We start from the raw sequence: 24306 nt of genomic DNA, 5'->3' as shown, positions 1-24306 counted from the left end.
TGGTACGCAGTAGGGTGTGCGGAAGTTGGAGAAAAAGGCAGAGTGAGGAACAGTAGGGAATTTTTATCCTAAAAGAAGAATTTTTGTGTCCAAAAGAACTGTCTTTTATTTTGAAAGTTCTGTTCTCCCCCCCCCCCTACAGAAAGATACTGTTATCACTGTATCCCTGGAGTCAAACCCCAGGACACATTCCCCTAGCCATGGGGGAAGACACAGTGATGTATTTAAGACTGAACTTGCCCTAGCCTTAAAAGAAAACCAAATAAACAAAAAACCCAAACAAACAACCTCTGTGAAAACACTTCTGACTCAGGTAGTAAGTTACAAAACAATGCTTAACTTCTGCATAATAATAATAATAATTATACAAACATACCCACTTTCTTCTGGCAACCTTTGTCCTAAACATAGCAGATGGGAGGAAGAGCGGGGTTAGAGGGCAGCGGGAAAGGTGAAGGATTTGAAGATCAAGCCATGCCAAAACATTTCTGCAACATGTTAAAAAGAGAGCTACTTTGCAGTTACAGAAACGATGGCTTAGTGGTCTTTTTTAGCCATTGAAAAGAAAAAAATACAAGACGATAACTGAGAAAAGGCCCTTGTGTTCAATGACATTCTTCTCGGGGTCAAGTGCGAGTGGAGCCTCATTTAGTCATAGACTAAATGTAGCTGCAGTTCTGCAGTCCTCCAAAGTGTAATCTATACTAGTCATGCAGAGCGAGTGCTTTGCTGGATTCCAGCTAGGACTGCAGTGTCCTTGTTATGCAGCAAGGCTGCTCAAGGGTGTTAAAATGCTTACTTGCAGTTGTTTGATCAGTTTCTGTGATGGCTGATTGATTTACTGTATCTGGAAGTTCAGACCTGGAAACTTGAGCGAGGGAGAATGCCTTCACCCGTGGTGTTGGGGCTGGGTGTTGAGAGGACGGACAGCTGGTGGGTGACCTCAGGAAGATGACAAATGGGGGACCAGGTGCCCCTGCTCATCCAAGAGCTCTCCCAGCCTCTCTGCTCGCAGAGGCGCGAGGCACGGAAGTCACTTGCACTGAAGGAAGGCTTCCTATGAGCAAGGTTTCTAGAAATAAACATTAACCTTTTGTTACCAGCTAAGTACACAGGGATAATGAATTCAAGCAGCTATTTGGGAATGAGTTTAAGCAGGAATCCTTTCAGTTTGAAGGGAAAAAAAAAAAACCCCACACCAACAAACAATCATCCAAATGATAGTGGTTGTGTATATTTTGGAAATGGTATCTGGAATGCCGGCAGGAATGTGTGGTGCTGAGATAGTGGTTAGCAGCAAGAAGCAAACTGTTTACACACTGCAATCAGTGATGGTTCTTGACTGACGTGTGGAGCCAGTACAACGACTAAATAAATATATTACTGGGAGGAAAGTGGGATGTGAGGAAGCCCCCCAAAAACTGAGGACGGAAAAGTCAGCATGGAACTTCTATAAAATATCCTTTATAGAGTTGAAACACATGAACAAAATGAAATTGTGTAGCTTTTGGTTTTCCTTTGCTTGCAGAGGATTATTGTGTTTGCAGGTTCTGCTTTCTATTTCCCATTTTTATTTTAAAACAGGCAGTCGCGTGCTAAAATGAGAACTTTCAGATAATTGTTTTGAATCTGTCCTGAAACAGCACAGAAATCTATGAACTGTGTTGACTTACACCAGCTGAGAATGTGCCTCCCTTCTCTGAAGCTTGCCTGTTGGGGATTATGGCATACTCTAGCAGCTTCAGGGTTTTCTTTTTTTTTTTTTTCTTTTTTTGTAACCAAAGCATGAACAAAACAATATCACCTCTTTCATTGTCTTAACTTTTGAAAGTGCATTTGAGATTTCCTGCATTAGCTCAGATCACTGAATCTACTGCAAAGACAGGCATGGCTGCTCCCTTGCACTGGTATTTACATTTCTAAGGTTGAAACTGTTTACACCTCATCTGAAGCGATGCTGCCTGGTCAAATGTTAAGAGAACCTGATTAGACGAAGCATTTGATTGTTAGCAAAAGAAATATGCAGACAGCCATTGTGAATTCTGGGCTTACATGAGTTGTAAAATGTGTTTATCAAACATGCATTGGATTTACACACACAAATTCTTGTTGAATGTAAATCTCTAGCTTGCATAACACCTTGGTGGAAAGAGGAGGTTTATTTAAGTTGTTAACATTTTTGACATATTGTACTGGTATAATTGAATTTGCAGTTCCTTTGAAGATGGGTATAGGTCCGCTTGCACCATTTAAGGGGTTTATGTCCCATTTCAGAATGCTTTAAGTCTGTAGTCTTTTATGTCTGTAGTCTACAGTGCTTTAAGTTGATAGTCTCTAAGTCTATAGTCCGTAGTATTTTGAGTCTATAGTCTTTTCCTGCATGAAATAATTGTGTCAAGGCTGGTGCCTTCCTCGGATGGGAACCTGGGGGTGGGACTGGAGCTGTCTAAAAGTTGTTGTGGCAGTACCTGCAGAAACCTGTACGAACAGTCTGCAAGCGGCATCCCAGGACTGGCATTTAGCCTGTGGCATGGAAAAGGCAGAAAATGCGTATTAGGTCAGAGTAATACAAAGCTTCCTTTATTCTGTAAAACCCTTTCCCTTACTAATTTGTCGTCTTTACACTTTAAAACATCTATTTCTTTTAAAATTATATCAGACTGTTTCTGTGGAGCAGAAGGCATTTCTCCTTGTTCTTTGATATTAATTTCTCCATGCTTTTTTATCATATGTTTAGGCAATAGTATTTGCTTCTCAGTTACTCCAAATGCAAATGTTTTTCTCTGTGTTAAATAAATGTGAATACCTGATTCTGGTCTCACATCTTTTTAAAAACTAGACAGCAGTAGAATTGCAGGGCTCGGAAAATGCTGGAGAACCAGGTGCTCTCTAAAAGTTTTCTTACTTTGAACTTTTTTTACCACTAGTTGGGTTTTTTATGACACATTCACTTAGGAGCACTGAAGATGTATTTTGAGATAGCTGTCAGAAGAAAATTTCCCTCCATTCCATCCCCCTGTGTATTGGCTTTTCAGTGGAAATGTTTGCTCTCTGGAGTCTGGATTTCATCACAAAAAGAGGAAGTTTTCAGGGAAAGCAGTATGGGAAAATTTGATTCTGTCCCTGTCCCCCCCTGCAACAAGGATGGCTTCTTTGACTTTGTGTTGTTGCATTTAGAGATTTTTTTGCTGCAGGGTTCACAACTGTACTCACCAATGTCATAGGTAATTTGCAATAAAATCTCTGATATGCATAATTACATGTACCTTGCAGTTTATATATGTGTTTCATCATTCAAAGAGGAAACAGTTTATGTGAAACATGAAATAAATGTGCCTTAGTGTTAATGTTAGACACTCCAGAGATTCTTTTATTGGTCACTGCAGTAGCTGAATGGTAAGGAGCGAAGCTGCTGAAACCTCAAGATGCTGCTGGGTTGCTGTTGCAGCAGGACGTGTGTGGCTTTGGGCTGCCAGGATCTGAAATGTTTGACCTTTCATATGAGGGAGAAGAGTAATGGGGGGAAAGAAGGAGAAATAACTCATTACTGATTTCTACCTTTGGAGTCAGAGCTGAGTTTATCAGCAACAGCTGTTTCATGGCTAATATTATTAATAATATTCTAGGCTTTTTTTTTCCTCCTTCAGTGTCCAGTAGCAGACCTCTGAATCTTAGCTGAGGTGTGCTGTGGCAGACCTGTTTTGTTTTAAAGAACTTTGTTTTGCCACACGCAGTTGAGGTGTACTCCTGCCCAGAGGAACTCTGACAGCATTTGAAACGAATTGCTATTTAGAAGAAGCTGATGGAAGGGGCTGAAAAGAATCACTGAGGTGCTAGATTTCTTTTATTGATTTGGTGGATTGGCGGTTTCTTGGCTTTCCTACTGGGAAAAGTTATTTCTGTTAGAACAAAGTTCTTCATTTAGATTTCTGGTAGAACAAAGTTCTTCACTTAGAAGACCTAACCTGAGAAATAAAAGTCCTAGGAGCTATGAGCTCAAACTCCCAATTAAGAAGTTTTTTCTTAAATCTTCACTGTGATAGAGACCCATTAGTCAGTAGGCATCTCATTGTGAAGAGTTTAGAAGACTAACTTCTGCTTATTGGAAAGCTGGTTGAAGCTTTCCTCTGAAGTAAAAGGGGGAAAAATACTCAAACATCATCTAAGTGTAGGTATGTTTATTTCCAAGCAATTCAAGTGAGTCCCTGGAAATGTCATTGAAGGTAAAGTCCCTTGGAACCAGAGAGTTTGCTCGTAGTACCAGCTGTGCATTCAGCAGTCAGCTCTGACAGCTTCAGACCCAAATAAGCTAATCACTCCGGTGTGTCCTGCATTGGAGGCATAGGTGGTGGTTTTACAAGCACGCTGTAAGCTTCTACACCTGATCACATGCTGGTTTGAATGAGAGGAACTCTGGGCACAGCTCTGCAAATCGTGCTAAGTGACAGTTCTGTGGCAGTTTTTTGGGCCACGGGTATGTGAAATGGGCTGAGCAAGTTTGTGATATGGAAAAGGTTGGGGTCTGGCACTCATCTTACACCTTGGTGAGCAATTTCTGCTCACTAAGCCCTCGGAAAACTAGCATAGCTAAACAGTGTTAATAACAAAAGTAGACCTTACTAAGCCGAACCTGAACTGGTCAATATGCTGTCTGCAGGTGGGATTGCTGGGGCGTCAAGGGTGTTGGTTATGGTAGCTCTTGTCTTTAGCAAGATTGTTCAGTAGCCAAAACTGTATTGTGTTTAGAGTGACTTTTCCTTGTACCTCTGCACTGTGGGCTGGATTTGGTCTTGTGCTGCAAGGCTAACAGGTGACATAATCTGGTTAAAAATATATTCTTTTTCTGTCTGCCTTGGAATCTGTCTTATTTAGACCTCATCATGCTTAGCAGTTTTTTTGACATTCACATTGATTGCTGCAATTGTATGCACAGAGGCATAATGTCTAGAGGCATTAAAAAAACCCCAATAAACACACACACACACACACACACACACTCCCCAGCTATTACATTGGGTAGCTGCCTGCTTGTTTGCAGGTGCTTGCAGCAAACCCTACACTGCAATCATTTGTTGTCCTTTTTATTTTTATTTTTTTTGCTTCCTGATCACATTCAAATGAAAGTAATTAATACTATTGTGCTGTATTTATCAACCAAATGACATCTTGGTTCCTTGAGGCAGCCGTGGACCTATTCCTTTCCAGGGAACAGTTTTCCCCATTCAACTCTTAAATAGATTTTTCCTACTTAATCCTTGTTGTTTTGGAGGGCAGAGGAGATGCGTGGCTGATGGTAGGTGCCTTGCTGCTGTCAGGGCTGGAAGCGTGACCTCTGGCACGGTGCAAGGCCTGCCAGAGGTGTTGAGTTGGGCTCGTGAGCAGCCCTTGAGTTCATGGTGGTGGTAAAGTTGCATTATGTGTTGGAACTGGCTGTGCTGGCTGGTGTTCAGCAGGAATTACCAACACCAATAATAGCTGGTTTGTTTGTTGAGGTCTAAATACAACAATTATGCCCAAAGAGTGTCTGCTAAACGAGGTGAAAGATTGCTTTTTGACTTTTGAGGACTTGGGATCAGATTTGTAGCCGGTCTGTGGAAGGATGAACTGCTATTCTGGATTTTTCTGAGTACCAGCTTTATGTGGTCGTGTGCTTTTGTCCTGCCTTAGACATCACAGTCTCAGAGATGTGGAGAGCCATATCATATCTGAATAACGCCTAGCGAAGTCTGATTCTGAATTTAACAGGTCTATTTAACAAAGAACAGCAATGAACTCTATGCATTTTACAAACAAATTCTGCTTTGGCTGCATGGACCAACTGTGTGGTAGAATTGGTTCAGACAAAACCAGAGTTGAGTGGAAGAGCTCAGTTTGTGCCTGGTTGGGGGCTTAGAGTAACCGAGGCTACACATTCCTCAACAGAAAACAGGCCAGAGGAAACCCAGTTTCTTACGTGCCCCTCTTGTCTGATAAGATCCAGTTCTCTGCCAAGAATACTGCAAATAATGCATTGATAGATCGTCTTAGAGACTTGGTAAATCTAATGAAAACACAGTCTCCAGAAAGATTCAGGAATGCAGCATATGCTGCTGTGTTACTAATGCTTTACACAGCTTTCCAGACTGGAGTATTTTGCTTGCTTTCATGCAACCACTATTTATTATTTAAATGATGAATCTGGAAAATTTCCCAGATCTAATGTCTGCCCCATTACTTTCTGTCTTGGATACTGCAGATAATCAGATGAGCAGTAAATCTATTCTGTGGAATAGAATTACATTATCTTTTTTTTTTTCTGTCAAACAACTTGTGAATGATTTTTCTTTTCTTCACCCCCATAAAATACCTAATAGATCAAAAAAAAAAGTAAAATCTGTGTGCCAAATACACAGTGCTCCACATGTACCTCCAATGATTCATCTGCAGAAACACCGGTGCAAGTGTATTTATCTTGGGTAGATGGGGGAAGGTTGCGCGAATTCATCCCGAGAACTGATCCTTTCAGTTGGGTGTGGGGGGGGAAGTACTGTGGGAGTTTTTGTGGCTTGTTGGTTGGATGTTTTGGGGTGTTTGTTGGGGGTGGGTTGTTTTTTCTTTTTATTTTTCTTTTCTTTCCTTTTTTTCTTTTTTCCTGGTTTGATTATGCTGTTTCTCCATCTGCTCTGATTGTTTCTGAAGTCTTTCCTGAGTGTCTCTGAAGAGAGACTGCCCTATTAAGCAGTGAGGGGACATTTGCCAACGGTCTTGGATGTTACGGGCTGATGAGCTGTTGTTGGGTCCTCTGGCCCTTAGAAACGGCAGTGCCAAGTGGTGCAGGGGGTGGAAAGGCATGGGGAACTGAGTGCTGCTGCCTAGTTCCCCAGCAGTCCCAGTTATTCCTGATGAAGTGCTGGTGACACAGCCTTCGGGAAAGAGAAAACATGAAGGAAACCTGCCCCCAGGAATGACTGGCTTGATTCTGAACTTCAGCACCAAGTGTGAATTACACTTCTTTCCTTGAAAACAGGAGGCTTACCCTACACACACACACGCACACACTCCCCCTGCCCAATGGTGATGAGAAACTAAAGGTCAGGAATGAGCCCCCTGAAGGCTCATGAAGAACAAAATACGATGTGTTTTAACTGATGTGAAAGGTTAATGGGGAAGATCAACATCCAATGGCAGCAGCTAAGGAAAGGGGGCTTGTTTGGGCAGAGCCTAGGCATTACGGTGGCTGGGAAGTGTGAAACCGTGAGGCAGAGAACACACAGCCCTTTAGCCCTGCTCTAAAAGTAATAGTGCAGGCTTTTTTTAACTCCAGAGTTTAGTCTGCCCTCAGTAAAAACAAGTTACGTTAAAAAACCGTGCACCAGAAAAAGCAAACCTCTTTTTCCTGGTTTCTGCTTATAAGATTTACAGGTACTTAAAATAAACCTATGAAAAACAGACCTAGTGTGCTGGAATTTGCTAACTAGTGAGAGCAATTACCTCCAGGTCCTAAGACCTAATGGAGCTTGACTTTTTGGAAATAAAACTTGGCAAGCGCTTCTTCCTGCTGCTGTTATAAAGGTGTACATGAAAAGATGTGCTGACCTCTGCCAGAAACCCCAGGAATCCAGTTCAGAGAGATTCTCCTGTGAAGGGCACGGCCAGATTCAAACAGCACAGATGGGGATCAGTGTGGAAAAGCCGGTGAAACATTCGCTTCTCATTGTGTGGCTTCAGTGTGGCAGATTCTTTGCAGTTGCCTGGTGTACCACAGTAATTAAATGGGTCAAGAGCAGTAAGTTTAGATACTTAACAAGAAAATAAAGACCTCACTTGACAGCCAGCAGCGTGTCGTGCTTGTTTCACAGGAGTAAGGAGAATTAATGCAGGTTGCCATAGTAAAAGTTGGTCTGAGCCTTTTTGACAATGATTTCGTATTACTTCAAAGATCACATACCAACTGACTATAAATAGTCAGCTGTAATAGCTGTAAATCAGGTTGTCTTATGAAACTAATGTCCCAATTTCAGATGACCTAAAAAAAAAAAAAAAAAAGGGAAACAGTAGACGCTGCCTCTCTCCTTGTAGTGATACATAAGGGAAAAAAAGATAAGTAATGAAAAACAGACAACCAACCTTTGTTAATATAGAAATGTAAAATAATCCTCTATTTTCTCTGGACTGTTTCATGCATGAGTGGAAAATGAAGTTTGTGCAATGAAATAAACACGATAGAAGTGAAATCTGAGATGGGAATTGATTTGTATAAGACTTTCCAGTTTGGAGGATGGAAGTAGTTTCACACCAGCGTTTTGAAGGAAATTATTTGTTGTTGTCAGTATCCCTTCGTTGTTCCTGGCTGGGGGAATGAGCTCCTGTTCCCCACAGCAGCTGTAAGAGGCCTTTGGGAAGGATGAGATATTAAGGGACAAATAGCAAGAAAGGTAAATTATGGTTTTTTAAATCCATTAAATGGATTGTCCCATGAAACAGGAGCTCTTTGCAAACCATCTTCCCTTGCAAATGAAGAGGTGGGACCAGCTTTGCTGTGTTTGTAGATTCTCTGTGGACCAAATGCTATTAAAAGCATTTGTGCCCTAATGTCTGCGCCCGTGGTGATGGGAACCAGCGCCCAGCAGTGAGGCCCGGACTATGTCACAAGTTGGTGCAAAGCAGCAGAGCTCATCTCAGCTTAGCCCCTGGAGGCAAATTTGGTCTGTCACCTTCAGCATCTCACCGACAATCACTCAGAAACGTTGCTCATGTCTGTGCATTGTAGTTATTAGGTGCAAGAAATGCAGTTCTAAAACTAATTAATCATTTCTAAGTAACCTCTTTTTCTACATGTTTATGGCATCGATGGGTACAACTGTTTATTATGTCTTACCTATAAAATCTGACCTGTTTTATATACTCTTTATGGAAACAGTGTACAGTCATAAATTAAAAGATGCAACTGTTTTGGATATTTTACTGGTGGTCCTGTATTTTCCTGCCAAAAGTGCAGCTGTTTTAGGTTTCTCAGGATAACATTATAAAAGGCTGTATGCATTTTGCAAGTTTATGCTTGAATTGCCAAGCCAGAGGTGGAATGACTCAACCTTCCCAGGAGCAACACGTACCAAGCGATGAATCAAAACAGCTAGCTGAAGCTCAGTGGCTTACGTGGCCACTGAAAAGCAGTTCTCGTTTATGGTATTTTATCTGGTGTTCAGAATTTGAGACTGACATTGTGCCAATAGTGCTACAGCCTGCCTCTGTCATTGTATTTGATGGGGTTTTGGTATAAAACTAGCTGAGAATCTAGTCTTGGGTCTGTCGTATGTGGGCTGCAAGAACTATAGGGTCACAGCACTGAATGAAACCCATTCAAGCCGCCCTGAGCAGACACCTTTACTGGGAGCTCTCAGCGTGCGTGGCTGGGTTGGAGCCCTTGGAAGGAGCTAGGGGAGCCAAGAGTTTGGGGCAGTGCCAGTGTAGGTAGCATGTTTCAATGTCAACTGATCAGTCTGGCTGGTTTGGTTTAAAATTAGATGGCTCTGCAAATGAGTGATGGTGCTTAATTAATGGTGAAGTTTAGAGGCTTCTTTAGCCAAAATGTTGATGACAGCCTCCTACAGATCTAATTCCCTGGTGTCGGTGGACTTATTCCAGATACAGATAGGCCCAAGAGCAGAACGTTCATCCCTGTTGTCATCAGAGCAACCGGCACAGTTGGCTCTGGGGAGTGCCCAGCAGTAATGGGACAGAGCTGAAACTCCCCGATTCCAGCGGGAGTGCAGGAGAGCTTCTGCTGTCATCGTCATTGTCTTAGAAGGAACTACCGAAGGGGGGGGAGGATGCAACCCTCCCCCCAGAGCTAGCACAGAAAATACAAACCAGGGAGTGTACTTAACGCTGCGCAACCTATTGCAAAGAGCTGAGCTTTTTCAGTGTGTGTGTTGGGCAGCTTGTCTGAAGGTGCATCGGCATCATCATTGCTTTAACTAAGGGAAGTTTCATACTGGTGGCTGGCAGTAGGCAGCTCCCCTTCCTTGCTTTCTCCCAAAAAGTAACCTCAACCTCACTGTACTGTGGACTAGCAGGTGTTCGACCTGTTTATTTCTGTTCTGAAATAATGCTTTTCCTTGTTTCAGGTATCTCAACCATGTACGAGCCGCCTCTCCGCAGGATCTGGCTGGGGGCTACACTTCTTCCCTTGCTTGTCACCGAGCCTTACAGGATGCTTTCAGTGGTCTTTTCTGGCACCCCAGTTAGCCAGTGCGCATTAGCCCTTAGTCACGGGACACCGAATGGAGAGAGAAGCAAATCAAACCAGCAAAGGTTGGGTAAAATTGCTGCCATCTGCATAATGGCTAAGTTGCAGTCACTTTTCTGCGTAAAACCAGCTGTGTTTAAGTGTTAAAGGGGGAAAGGAAAAAAAAAAGTCTGCACGAGAGCTTTGTAAAATTGTAGATACATTTTTGTGGAGGGGGAAACTCGTTAGTCATGTGGCACTTTGCTGAGGGAGGCTGAAGCAATAAGCCACATCTAATGGAAGATGTGAAAAACTCAGCTGTGTATGTTTGAGGTTTAAAGAAACACACTTGTAAATTTTTTCTAAATAAAGCCAGACTTTTTTATTAAAGTTTGTGGTTTTACTCTTATTGCAGGGTTTTATTTGCACAAGCATTTAAATGCCATTTTGATTATAACATTTAGTGTCAATATTCAAGCCTACACTTTCTTCCCATAAAACTAGTTTCCCCAGTTTGGACAAGTGGGTTTTTCCTCCTGCCAGCTGGATGAGATGAGAAACCCTGAAACTATGCTGACACAACTCTTATGCAGGATCCTTCCGGATGTCACTTGGTTCTTACCTTTGCCTGGAAAACAAATCTTTAGCTGAATGTCTTTCAACTGAGTTCCTTTAGAAGCAATTTAGGAAGCCTTGATAAAAGGCTGGGTCATTAAAGTAGTCAAAATTGGGTTTGGTTTTCTTCCCTGTTTAGCTCTGTCCGCAACTTTTCTGTCGTGCGTTCAGGAGCTTCTTTTGGCAGGAACATCCCTTTGCCTGGCTCTTGGGATGACCCTTGCCACTTGATCTACTGCTTTTACAGATTTCTTCCCCTTTCCCTGTAGTGGAACGTGGACTAACGTGGCCGAGATGGGCTTCCTGCAGCCGAACTGGCCTTTGCCACGGGTGTGTATGAACTGCAGGAGACTGGAAACTGCTCAGGACAGCGAGCGCCTCTGCAGTAAAGCCGGGACCCCGTTTTATGGGTCATCCCTTAATAGCTGTTGGAATGCTGCTCTCGGAAGTGTATTAAGTGAATGTATTTTTTCTGTGTTGTAATAAAGAGTAAGCTCTATTCCAGACTTGATGCTTCCTTTATTAAGGGGAGGGAGGCACCAACATCTCCATTGCCTTTTCCCTGAAACCCTGCTGTTTGTGCCCAGAATAGTTGCTGGCAGGTAATATTATGCACGAGGCACAGGTGTAGAAAAGATTGTAGCCTGTGGAGTACTGCTCCCTGCCAGGGGCAGGTGGCCTGGCTGCAGACAGAAAGCCCATCACTGGGTGTTGTAAGGCTCAGCCGCGTGGCGCATGTGAGAGGCCACTCATACACTCGCACTTGTGTGGTAGTTCAGCCCCGAGACGAGAGCTGCTTCCCACCTGGCGTCCTTCCTCCTGCCCTCTCAGGTGCCCTTTATTTGTCCCTTCCCTCGCTCATAGTAGATGGCTGCCACCAGGGCTTAGCTGACGGTTTCTCTAGCAGCCAGAAGCTGTGGGAGTTCCTTCCTCCGTCACAGATGGCTGACAGCCTCTCCTCTGTTCCCAGATGCGATAGCAGCAATAGCAGCGGTCCTCCTGGGATTCAGCTCGGGACCCTGGCAGGAAGTAGCAGCAGCCAGGGGAGTCTTCACCATTTCGGGCTCACCCAGTAAGGTACACCTCACCGATGACCTGCTTCGTTTTCGGTTTCTAAAGCCTCAGATTGTTGTGCTAATGAATGCAGAACTGCATATGCCTATTAATATAGATGATTTAAATATGCTTATGTAACTTGTGTGTATGTTGGCTGTTGTTTGCTATTTCATGTGGAAGGGTTATACGCAGAAGTGGCAATTGCACAGAAAAATACAGAACCCCCCCGGTTACTGCAGTAGCTGCATATGATCTGTTGACTTGCATCTAAAGTTATACTGCTACCCGTAAGTGAGCAAAACTTGTAAGAACTAAGAACTTCCCTGCCCTGCGATATGCAAGTCACGTGCTGAAAATCAGAGTTAGGTAGTTGACTTGCATAACACAGAAACGGTGATCGCAGCCAGGTCTCTGTTAGTGCAGTAGGGCCAAGAAGCCCTGAATTTGGACTGAGGCAATGAGTACAAAGGGACCTGCGGTCTCTGGCAGTACGCAGGTGTGTTAGCATGGATCATTCCAGAACGGTCAGGGGCCTTAGCACTACAGCAGTGTTTAGGGAGGGCTCTGAAGAACAAGAGCAGCTTTTGAATGTTTATGGGAAATCCGCAGGGCAGCGGTAGGGAAGCACACAGTGGTGTTAGAGAATGTAACAGACAGCAGATAGCATCAAAGGCTGGAGGCAAGAGTCCAGCACTTGCTCTTAGAAGAGCAGTGACTGGTAGGGAGAGGATACGATGTGCCTGTCACTGATGGTGAGGACAAATAGGTTAAAGCTGTTGAGATACCATTTTAAAGGCCAGTGGGGGAATGCTCGGGCTGGAGCAGCAGGCCAGGGAGGTAATCTGCACAGCAGCTTTCCAGATAGTACAAGTGAGTCATGATGATTTTTTTTTCCCCCTGGTTTGATAAAAGCGATCCAGTGGTACCAAGCTGTGAAGGCTTGCTCAAAAGCACTGGCCGTGTAAGCCAAGGGAAGGGCTGTCACACAGAGCTGTGAGCAAAACAAATCCACAGGCCTTAGCAGTTGTTTGGGTGAGAACCAAGACATCAGGTTGCAGGCCCCAGTGATGGAGCCACAGCAGCAGAGCCAGGGAGGGTAAGAGACATCTGGTAACTGAGTGGCCAGGCGTGAGCTCTGAACTTGGACCGAAGGAAGATAGCTGAAACCAACAGGGTGATCCGAGTTCTCTGTCCAAATAAACTATTTGTGGTTGACATTGCCCAACAATAGTTTGGATGGGCAAGAAAGAGAAACCAGAGACAGAGGCTTTTCAAATCCCTGCAGAATACAAGCAGCCAGTCAGAGGGATCATCCAGGGACTGCAGCAGAGGAGCAGTCAGAGAGGTAGGGGGAAAGCTGCGAGGCAGCAGAGGCACAAAAGCCACAGGGGGACGCAGTCTCAAGACAGGACTGTTCAGCCGGGTACTGGTTTTCAGTCTAGCGCTTCAATGCAAGCATGTACTTCATCTGCAAATGTGCAAATGGCCTTCAGTACTTCCTGCTTTAATGGTGGGCAAACACTTAAGTTAGAAGTCAACTAATCCCCAACTAAATCTCAGTGTTAAAAAGCATTTATTACTCAAAAGCCTAGGAACAAGTATATATGGCTATTTGGGCCTTTTTGTATCTTGGGTGAAGTTTTTGAAAGGTTACCTTGCTAACACGAGAGCTGTTTGTGCATCTGCTAACAGTAATCCAATAGTCTTAAACACCAAAATCATTTGTTAGGGAGAATCCAATGCACAAGTTATTACAAAGTCAGCTTGCTAGAATTGACAAAATAAAAAAATCTATCTCACCACAAACCGCCCAGTATCAAAATGACATGGCAAAATCTATCCTAATCTGTGTCACCGAGTTATCATGGAGTTTGAAAAAATAGAGAGCAAAAAAGTACCAAAGCACATTTGTTACAAAAAAGCAAAGTTTAATTCTTTTTAGTAACAACAATTTTAATCTGCCTATCGATCTCACAGTTAAAAAAAGGTAAATGCAGGAATCAAGGCTGACAAAGGAAAGCTGCAACACACATCACATCTTGGCACCTGAGATGGGCAACACAGGTATGCTTCAAATAATTCATGGGGTAAACCAGAGGTAACCTAAGTATACCTTACGCAAACTACTAAGGTAGTTGCCATAACTCTTGAAGTCTTCAGCTCAGCAACTTTTCTTCAGAAGAATCTTTGCTGGCACGCAGGCGTTTAGAGGCTGGTCTTCCTGGAAGAAAGTTAGAAAAAGTAAGCTATGTAATGTACAGTAACCAGACTGAACTAAACCACAAGCCGCGTACCACAGGATTTAACAGGAAGAGATGAGAGTTAAAATCAGGATTAACAGTCACAAATGAAAACTTACAGCAGTAATGGGGGGGGTCTTTACTAAATGCCAAAAAAGACTTTCAAAAAACCTGTACTGAGCTACACTTTGACCTACATCTCAGTGCTACCCAACAACAGCGCAAAAATAAGATTCATGGCATTAAAACTTTATCAAAATCTTTGTTCCTCCAGCCCATGTAACTGCAGACTGAAAGCTTCTCCTGTCTCCTCCCCCATCAGGCAGCAGAAAGTCCAAAATCACAAACTAGCTTCTATGAGTACTTCAAGAAATAAATGACCAATTGTGTAATATATATATATATATATATTTGGCATTAAAGATCTCTGAGGATACCTGTTTCTCAATTAAATTGTACAGAACCCAATTCTGCTGATGTAGTGACTCCAGACTTAATCTAAGTCCATGCAAGCATAAGGGAGAAGGTTAGAACTGGGATCAGCCACTTGGAAGTATGCTGCTCTACCCTGGGTGAAAACGAAGCTCCAGTTCTTACGTATTTAGTGAACAGAAATGTGTGCTTGGCGTCAGATACCCCATCCTCCCCCAGTATGCAATCTGAGGCATGAAGGCCTGGTCTATGGCCTGTGGGATGATCCTATCCAGTCCACTTTTTCTGTGGAGGCTCATGCTGGGATCAGAGGAGCAGACCGCTGTTACCCAGAGCGCATGAAGCCCTGCACAGCTGCTGCACACGTGCAGGCGCTCAGTCCTGTCAGCCACCTCTGAGCTCACAACCAAACACAGAATTGCTGTCACATGGCTGGAGTGGCCCACAGGGCTGACAAGGTGGGACCAGCCCGAGGCAGTAAAAGGTGTAGTCTGTAATCCAAGCACCACGCAGGAGGCTCGTTCCTTACCTTCATCAGGGCAGGGCCTCTTGTACAGCACATCTGCTGGAATCTGGAAACTAATGCACAGCATCTCCTTGTTCGGTGCAACATTTCTAACTAGGTGAGTAGAACAGCGTCCATCCAGGGAGGTTCCCAGCGAAGCTTCAGCTCGTTCTTGAATATCTTTGGCTGGGTCACCATGTTTGGAGAAACCGTAGCAGTGCACCATGGGAAGGCCAGCAGTGCTGCACGGCTCTCCAACTAAGAGATGCCTGAAAACATCTAGAAATTCAATAGCCAAAGCTGGCAAATTCATGACTATATGAAAAGAGGTTTTCGGTTCTTCTTTCAGAAGTGGGAGCTCTTTACTTAGTTCTTCTCTTACTGGCCCCAGGAGGAAGTCCCTGCCATCCATATTGAACGCTTTTATTTTGTTGTCTACTTTGTTTAGTTTGCAGTTGTGCAGGAGCCAGTTGTAGGATTCAGGATTGAGATCATTTGCAAATACGTGGCATTTTTTCTTTGCTGCTGGAATAGCAAAAGGTCCGATCCCAGCAAAGACATCGAAAAGGACATCACTGGGCTTTAAAAGCTCAACAATGCGGCTGTGTTCTGTGGAAAGACGTGGGTTCCAGTAGACTTTAGAAAAGTCCAATTCATATGCAATATTATTTTCTTTGACCTGAAAGTCCAAAACACTTGCTTAAGCCTCATGTGTTCAAATTCCAGGCATGTTTAAGCATTATCAGTAATTAAGACAGCTAAAACCCAAGGTGCTTTATCAAAAAGTAATGTCTACATTGACATTTGTCCCATGAATCTTGCATAAACAGACCTACTCATCAGAAATAGCTATAAGGAATGTTCCAACTGTCAATCCAGGTGGCTGGCTTATGCATCTCTCAATCACCCGGTGGAAATAAAGCAGAAACTTAAAATGACCATAAAAAAAAAATATCTGAGGCTTTTCAAGAGCTTTGTGGCTGGCTGACAACTCCTTTATTGAAAGCAGATCTTGGGAAGATGGCTCAAGCCCTCCTTAGCAGAGGCCACATAGTAAATAAGCGTCTGAAAATGATACAGCGCAAGAATGGCAACAGCCAGACAAATTCAAAGCAACTGGGAGCCTTGAATTCTGCAGTTTGAAAAAAATACTGTATTTTATCTCTCAAGGTGACAAGAGTCTGGAAACTAATCCAAACCCAAACTTTGGGATGACCACTATCTTAAGAACAGACGTAAAAAGAAAGAGTATTTATTCAGATGAGAACGGGATGCAAGATAATACTTTGCACCCCACTTGAATTGTGTGACTGAAGTAAGTAACTGCAGATCCAAATCACTGCATCATTTACTTTGCCAGCAAGAAACATGCTGCAGTGTGTATCTGCACTCCTTGGTATGCAGCTCAGTGGTATGCTAGATGTATGCTCAATGAGCTAATACCATCTGCGTAATATTTGATTGTCACTTCTGCCTTGTCAATTCAAATGCCTTATCTGTGCACGTACAAGATGTTCTACCACACTACTCAACTTTTTATTTAGTACTCTAATGTTTTCTAAAAGTATAAAGCTACTAACAGTTAGGAAAAATATTTTTTGGTCGAACCAGTGGCCAAGTTTCCAGCTAAAGACAAGAAACCCTACATGAAGAATACTTGGCAGTTACATAGTGCTTTACACCTGAAAAATGTCAAAACAGAGGAGAGATGAGGTCTGTCTTGCTGCTGACAGAAAAGGAAAAAAGCCATAGGCAAAATCTTGCCTAAGCTGCAAAGCCAGTGAGATTTAAAAACACAGCCTTACATTCTGTACCAGCCACTGTGCTAGGCTTGGTGAAATTAAGAAACAGCATTTTCTTAGCTCAAAACCACGAAGTGTTTTGGCTTTAGAGCCAGAAACGTCCCCTGCTACAAGTTTGTAATTAGTATCCCTGTAAGAAACCTTTACTTCACTGCTTTTACATATAATTAAAATCTAGGCTATGAACTTGAAAGAATATGTATCTTCACAATCCCTATGGTTGTGAGTTTGCTCTTGGCAGACCATGACAAATGAATGTAGAACTAAATGCTGACTCTTACACTGTAAAACAGGTATCAGGAAGGGCCCTGTGCAAAGGAATGGTCGCAATACTGTCTCCTCATCACATCTTTCCAGTAGATGCCTTTGAGTTTCAGCTTATTAAATTTAAAATAAAAGGGGAAAACACCCTGTACCTTGGTTATCAGGTTGCCCTCTCCAGCGAGCACTTCCATTTGAAAATTTCTGTATGTGCTGTCAATAATATTGGTTTTATTCACTACACAGGTGATTCCTGGATTCTTGTCAATTATAACCTGGCCTGAAAGAGAGGGCAAAAGTTATTCCGGTTAAAGGACGACAACCTTTGATGTTCTACAAGGGACACAAACATTGCTGCTTACTGTGAAATTAACAAAAGTAAGCACATATTAGAATAACCCTCCTCTAATAATTCACAGTTGCAGATGTGACATCTTTCTAAGGTGCATACTTTACCCTGACCCAATGCTCAGTGAGACCAGTTACTGTAAGAGGAGGCAACTGTGCCTTTTGTGCACAGCTACACCATCTGCACAAAGCTATTTAAAGTCAAAATATAAAGCAATGAATAGTGCTCAAAAGTTTACTTTGTACAAATAATAATTTATCAGTAGAATAATTGTTGAAATATCTTTTAAGCAATATACAAACTACATTAATTACTTTTCTGAGAAGAGTCATTTTACCTACCAATCAAATGTCTGTACGGTAGCTGATGATCTCTAAGATTCAAATGAGCTATGTGACCAACACGGCTAAATCCAGAGGTGACTTCTTGACCTTCAGGAAGGACTGCTCGTAGGATCTCTTCCGACTTGAAATTCTCGTAAGTCAGCTCCAAGTTATACTTGGACACCTCAGGACAAACATTAAGCTCTTTTAATATCTCTTGCTCCGATTCTCCCAACGAGAATCCTGGTATTTTATGAGGATCCAGAATAACAAGTCTACTGTCCCCATCTTCTGGATCCTCAGCCACTCGCTTTAGACCAGGACGCTGTAGTACCGTATGTTTTAAAGACTTCAGCACAGTATTTACAATTTCTTTCTTGACTTTAAGAACTGGAACAACGACTGTCCTTTTAAAAGCTTCTCTGTCGAGTAGTGTCATCCCACGCACTTCAGGATGTGGTGAATACAGTTCTAGATTAGCTTTATCCTCCACGGTTTCAGGCATTGTAAAAAACCTATTTTTTTTAACTACTAAAAAGAGACCAGGTATTCTGCCAGAATATTGTGCTGATAGAATCCAAACTGCTGGAAATGATGTATTTAATGCAGCTGTCCTAAAATGATTAGTTTTCAGTAGTCTGGCAGAGTATCCAAATCTCCATAAAGTCCTAGAAGAAAAATTATTCATTTTATAGACGTTATGTAATCATTCCATTAAAAAGGCTGCAAATCACATGGATTTGCTGTTCTCTTAAACTAGAATTTCCATCTGTATGAAACAATTCACAACAGTTTACTAAAGGCCTTTGTTATGAATTATGTACTACAAATTTCTGTCCTTTTGCAAATGTATTTTTTCACTTAAACACTAACTTTAAGCAGTGAGATAATCCCCTCCTGCCGAAAAACCAATGACCTCTCTTTGTTCTAATAAAAGTGGTATTAATCCCAGTAAGCCAAATGGAGTTTTCTATTGTCTTGATCCTACTGTTGGATCCCTTCTGTCTCTGATAAAATTAATCACCAAGCAGTGGTTGCTAGAAAACGGTTATTAGCAATAGCAGTCATAATCACTCTTCAGCAATTTCTGCCTCCTGTACCCCAGTGGTAAGGTGTTACACACTGTAGCATCTTTGCTCCATGAGCTGTATGCCAGAAACACCATGAATTAAATGCAGAATTCCCCTAAAGGAACGAGGAAGCATTACTAATGTCTGCTCAAGCAACTGAACCCCTCTCCACAGTTCATTCATAGGATAGGGACTTGAAAAGTAGCTTTATGCTTCTCTGTCTACATGATTTCCCTGAGTAGAGACAGTCTCAATGGGGCGCAAATTTCCTGACTCTGCATCGGCCGCTCCTAGGCAGGAACCAATGATTAGGTAGTGCTTGAGGCTGACATTTCTCCTGACTTCTTGGGATGTTTGTTTTAAGACTGGGGGTTGATAGGAAAGGTGCAAACTAGCTCTGAAAGGAAACCAGCTCTTTTGCCTGCCTCAGACATCTGCACTCCAACGTACAGGCCACTGCCCTCCTTCAGCACAACGAGCCATGCAGTCTCTTCTTAAGAAAAGATGCTACATCCGAGCCCTAGCAAAGCTGCCACCGCTCCCATCCTCCCTCCCGCACAAATCCCAGCTCCTTGCTGGGACTCCCTGCATCTCCCAGCCAGTTCATTTCCCTGAGCCAAGCTTTTGGCAAAGCACACCTCCTTTTCCCTGCTGACTCAAAAAATAAACATCACATTCTTCACATCTGCTAGAGAGGAGAAATCCTTCATCCAGAGGCCAGTGCACCCCGGTGTTTTTCTTAGGTATTCCCCTTCTAGCTGGAAACTGCGGGCCTAGTTCGCGCAGGCTTCTCGGTCCCAGGCGAGCCCCACGCCGGGTCCGGTGGGAGGTCACCGCCGCCACGCTACCGTGAGGGCCGGCATCTTTCCCAAGTGCCCAGGGCAGGCCTGCCTTTCCTCCCGACCGACATCCCCGCTTGCCCCGTTCATCCCTCAGTGACCTGAGGTGAATCAGGGGCCGGGGGCTGCGGCTCGGCCCAGCTCCCCCAGCAACACCAGGCACCGCGCACGCACCCCCGGGCGGGCCGGGGAGGCGCCGGTCAGGCCTCACCCGGGGAAGGGACCGTCGCCGGGGGGATCCGTGGCGGGGGCCTCACCGCCCGCCCCTGAGGGGAGCCCCGCTGGCAGCCGCCGCCTCAGGCAGGCCCGCCGCAGCCTGGGCCGCCCGCCGCTGGCCGGAGGTGAGCGGGCCCGCCCGGGGGCTGCGGGGCCGGGGGCTGCGGGGCTGCGCCGCCCCGCACGTAGGCCGCAGCCGGAGCCACCCCGTTGCTACAGCTACCGGCCCCCCAGCCCCCCAGCCCTCACCTCATGCCGAGCGCCGGCGGCCTCGCACGTCACCAACGCTCCGTGACGCCGCGCCGCCGCGCCGCTCCGTGTGGCCGCGCCGAGCGGGAGGGCGGGGCAGCCGCTCCAGCCCCGCCCCCTCCACGGCCCCGCGGCCCCGCCCCCCGGCGGCGTTCCCCTCAGAGGCGAGGCGGCGGGGCGCGGGGTGCCATGGCGCCGGCGCAGCGGGGGGCCGGGCGGCTCCTGGCCGAGCGGGGCTGGTACCTGTCCGCCCGCGAGCAGCAGCAGCAGCAGCAGGAGGAGGAGGCAGACGAGGACGGGGAGTCCGCCCCGCTGCTGCCGCCGCCGCCGGGCAGCGTGCGTGTGAGGGGCGGCGGGGAGGGGAGCGCCCTGAGGGGGCTGCAGCGCGGGGCGGACTCGGCTTCCCGCGCTTTCCCCCAGCGCGGGCCCGCGGCGCGGCGGCTCCCGGGGCGGGAGCTTGCGGGGTTGGCTGCCCCGGCCGCGCTCGGTTGTGAGGAGAAGTGCGGCGGGGCGCGGGGCCTCGGGCTCGAAGGTCGGGCGGGTGGATGGAGCTCGGCGGAGGGCGGGCGCTGCGGGGCGGCTCCGTGCGGGACGGCGCCCGGGGGGTGGTACCTGGCGAGGGCGGCGGGAGGGTCCGGGCGGGGGCTGGGGGGCGCGGGGCAGCGCCGGGCCCCTGAAGCTGAACAGCTGGTCCTGGTGCCGCTTCTGGCCCGTTTCGGTCCTCGACTGCTGAACCGCTGCCATTTGCCCAGCTGCTCGCCCCTCCGAGGGCCGGGGGCTGCTTGCTTCCGAGCTTTGCATCTAGCCGCTCGCTGGTTGCGCTCTGCTATCCCTGTACTCAGAGTTGTAGGCGTCTTGAGATCCTTACGGAGCAGCGTCGTGTGATTGTGTGTGCACGAGGGCTTGCGTGGGCATAGAACGAGAAAAGAGATTTACTAATGAGGGAAGGAAAAGTTGACTGTCTCCCCCTCCCTTCAATTTCCGCCTGTGAAAGACCAAGACACCTCTTGCACTAACTGTACTTTGTTCTGCCCTTTTTACAGAATCCTCCTAGTCGTGGTTCTTCCTTTGGTTTCTCAGTATTTAATTTAATGAATGCCATCATGGGAAGTGGGATACTTGGCTTATCCTATGCTATGGCCAACACAGGGATCATGGGGTTTAGGTAAGTTTTTGGTTTTTACGTACACCTATTTTTAAACTCAGCTTGTAGCTTTAAATGGAACAAAAATTGATTACTAAGACTCCTGTGCAAAAGCTGAGGAAGAAATAAATAGCTTGTGCTTTTCAGCATTGTTGAATAAGATCTTCCTTCTCTGGTTTAGTCATCCAAATCTGGCCTAACGTAAGTACTGCCCAGATATTGCATTAAATTGCCACATGGTGGCAAGTTTTTGGCCATTACTCCTAATAGACTGAAATTTACATTCCCAAACTGCTATCTCCTTTAGTTCCAGTAATGGGCCTTCTAGAGTAGGATGGCTGCGTTACTGAAAAATGTGAATCCACTTGTGCTTTTGTTTGCACTTCTGCATGTTGTACATGCTGACCTATGGATAACAGGGCCAAGGTCATCAGAAATGTTATTTTTACCATTTTCTAAGCATTAGATTTATTTCATTAGAAGATGCATATTTGTCTGTGTGTATGTATACAAACTCCTGTGTTTATATCCTCTTTGTAATTCATATATCAGGCCTTTACTCTGTAGTATACAATCTGCTTTGATGAACAATGTAAGAAGAAGCGGAACTTCAAGTATTGGGAAGGTCAGAGACCATATGAACCATAGTCTGCAGATACAAGCCATAAAAATGAGGAAATTGTCTTGTGGTAGCTTACTTCTTGCAAAAGTAGCGTTCTGAAAGATAGATTGTGTATGGTACTGTAAAAGTGCTGTAACTGAGTATTTTGTGTTCTTTAGTATCTTGCTGCTGATTGTTGCCAGCCTTGCGACTTACTCTGTATTTCTTCTGCTCAGTATGTGCACCCAGACTGGTAAGTGAAGAGGACTTGACTAACAGCGATCTCTGAAATACTTCCTCACCTATATCACAAAGACATGACCCAGTATAATTACTATAATTAACAGCATGTAAACAGATAGCTGTGTGTGGTTCACTGATGTTGAAATAGTTAACATTTTTAATGATTACTATTTGCCATTTAAAAATACAGTTTGGAAACTTCTTATGAAAAGTCAGTGCCAGACTGACCAGTTTCTAGATTTTCAGCTTTAATTTTTTCAAAATGCCTCTTTCATCTTTCCAAAAAGATAGATCCTGTATTTCTGTAGCAAAATTATTTTGGTGCTGGCTGAGCTGTGCTACTTCAGTGTGTGTGGTTGCCTTCAGTGAAGGCTTAATAGCAATAAAATAGCAGACACTGAATCTTCTACTTGTAATACATATTTTCTTTATGGTTTGAAAGGGATACCTTTCAGGTGTTGTAATCGTAGTGGATTGTTGTAATTCTTGTGGCACTTTTATAGATGTAGGTGTTTACAGCTTTTTTGACACTGAATGAGTAGTCACGTTGCAGTCCTTCAAAATTACACTGCTTTGAGAATGTTCAAACAGTAGATTCTAGTATCTGCAATCTAATCTGCTAATGTTTTTATTTTGTTTCTTTTAATTGATACTGAAACAACTGACTATTTTCTTGACTTATCATACACAAAGATACCAGTTATAGCCAGAAATCTCCATCTCTTTCAGTCACCTGGTTATTGTTTCCCTCTCATCTGTTTTCCTCTCTTTTCAAAGGTGGTGGGAGAAAGCTTCCACTTCTTTCCTTACTGGCTTTGTTTTCTGTAGCTAGCTTTGGTCTCAGATGATTGCTTCCTGATTCTTCTTAGATCTGCTGCTCCTGTCTTCACCTGTTGAGCGATCTTCTTCATACATTCTTAAAAAATATTCTTCAGAGGTAGGGTTACTTTTATGATTGATACTGTTGGCTGCTTGGTGATCTGGGACTAAGTCTGTGGTAATTTCTTTCTCCTCTTGGAGCTCTGCTTGTTATAAAGGAACCAGAACCTGAAATAAGTAGCTGTAAAGAAGCAAAAAAAAGGGGGAACTTAAGTAATTTGATCTTTGTTTGCCTGTTATTTGAAGCTGAAAAGTTCTGTATTGCATAGACACTAAGTGGTATTATGTTGTTATCTGGCTGAATAACAATCAAAGAGATCCTTGCAAAAGAACTGCTATTGAGAGGGGAAAACTAAGGTTTTAAACTTTTAGAAGTAAGAAAAGTTTTGTTGTTAGGAACTTAGACCCAATATACAGGAATGGTTTCATTCCTCAGTTATTGACCAAAGGCAGCAGTCCACCTTGAGAACGCATTTTTTAAAATACGCACAACCGACAGCAAGGAATACCACTGAAGTGACAGGACTAAGTATTTCTCTTGTCTGAAACCAGCACTTTACAGTTAATAATTAGTTATCGCCTAATGCTGACAGGTAGTACAAGCACCAGAACTATGTCTAGAAATGTTTGCTGGATTTACGGCTTTCTGTTTCAATTTTTTTTAAAGTAAGATTTCTCTCTGATTATATTTTCTATAATTCTTGTAAATTATTGAAGTAATTAAATTCCAGGTTTTTCCTTGGAATGTTGCCTTTTAAAAGTGAGAAATATGACCTGTTGTGCCTCAACAAAGTAAAGTCTGTGTACGTTTGCTTCCAAAGCAGATAATTGAACGTTTTTCTTGATGAAACCTACATGCACTTGTGAACCATGTTACAGTTTTAAGCTTAATCCATGGCAATGAATTGGAAAGAAATTTTAGTTATTTTATTAAAAGATGAGCTAGAAAAATTTAAAGGCAGAAGAAGAAAAACCTGTGAAAGTGTTTGTAAACTACTCATTCAGGTATTCAAATCATTAAAGTAATCTTAGGAAAGAGCTGATCTATAAAATACCTTCTGGAGAGAAAGTTCCAATATTCCTTTCTAAAGACAGACCAGGATTTATTAAGCACAGGTATTTCATTTGTAATTTAAAAATAAAGAAGTGTCTTCAACTTTTAAATTATGTTGGTCTGGACTTCGACAAAATCAAATTATTTGTGTAGACCAAAAGGCTTGGCAAAAAACCCCACAGTATTTCCTCATGTCAGGTGTTAAGATTTGCGTTAGTTTA

General features: G+C 44.0%; 3 protein-coding genes across 16 annotated transcripts in view; 2 read left to right on the top strand and 1 right to left on the bottom strand.

Moving 5' to 3' along the window:
• Positions 1 to 11328, top strand: part of MNAT1 (MNAT1 component of CDK activating kinase) — a 125341-nt gene extending 114013 nt beyond the window's left edge. For 3 of the 8 annotated variants that reach the window (XM_037394695.1, XM_037394697.1, XM_037394693.1), the window contains one exon: positions 10107 to 10597. In XM_037394695.1, coding sequence (XP_037250592.1) covers positions 10107 to 10227 — 121 coding nt within the window. In that variant the 3' untranslated portion in view covers positions 10228 to 10597. Of the gene's footprint in view, positions 1 to 10106; positions 10598 to 11091 lie in introns of those variants that run through there. The other 5 variants (XR_005105321.1, XR_005105320.1, XR_005105322.1 and 2 more) reach the window with 4 other exon arrangements.
• A 496-nt stretch (positions 11329 to 11824) lies between these two features.
• SLC38A6 (solute carrier family 38 member 6) overlaps positions 11825 to 24306 on the top strand; it is a 53934-nt gene continuing 41452 nt past the window's right edge. For 2 of the 5 annotated variants that reach the window (XM_037394689.1, XM_037394687.1), the window contains exons 1-3: positions 20325 to 20500; positions 21208 to 21329; positions 22089 to 22162. In XM_037394689.1, the coding sequence (XP_037250586.1) occupies positions 20354 to 20500; positions 21208 to 21329; positions 22089 to 22162 (343 nt within the window). In that variant the 5' untranslated portion in view covers positions 20325 to 20353. Of the gene's footprint in view, positions 11900 to 20324; positions 20501 to 20826; positions 21330 to 22088; positions 22163 to 24306 lie in introns of those variants that run through there. The other 3 variants (XM_037394692.1, XM_037394690.1, XM_037394691.1) reach the window with 3 other exon arrangements.
• On the bottom strand, positions 13786 to 20253 carry TRMT5 (tRNA methyltransferase 5). Of its 3 annotated transcripts, none has more exons than XM_037394685.1 (5): positions 20165 to 20253; positions 17809 to 18458; positions 17274 to 17398; positions 15080 to 15734; positions 13786 to 14099 (listed from the first exon to the last, which is right to left on the bottom strand). In XM_037394685.1, the coding sequence occupies exons 1-5, from the start codon at positions 20167 to 20169 to the stop codon at positions 14035 to 14037; spliced, it is 1500 nt and encodes a 499-aa protein (XP_037250582.1). In that variant the 5' UTR covers positions 20170 to 20253; the 3' UTR covers positions 13786 to 14034. The 3 variants fall into 3 exon arrangements, with proteins under 3 accessions (XP_037250582.1, XP_037250583.1, XP_037250581.1); XM_037394686.1 differs by lacking the exon at positions 20165 to 20253 and adding an exon at positions 19499 to 20079; XM_037394684.1 differs by lacking the exon at positions 20165 to 20253 and having other exon boundaries at positions 17809 to 19473.

Source organism: Falco rusticolus, chromosome 7 (assembly GCF_015220075.1).
Source record: "Falco rusticolus isolate bFalRus1 chromosome 7, bFalRus1.pri, whole genome shotgun sequence".
NCBI lineage: Eukaryota > Metazoa > Chordata > Aves > Falconiformes > Falconidae > Falco > Falco rusticolus.
The sequence above is the reverse complement of the archived record's forward strand: the minus strand, read 5'-3'. Positions and strand labels throughout refer to the sequence as shown.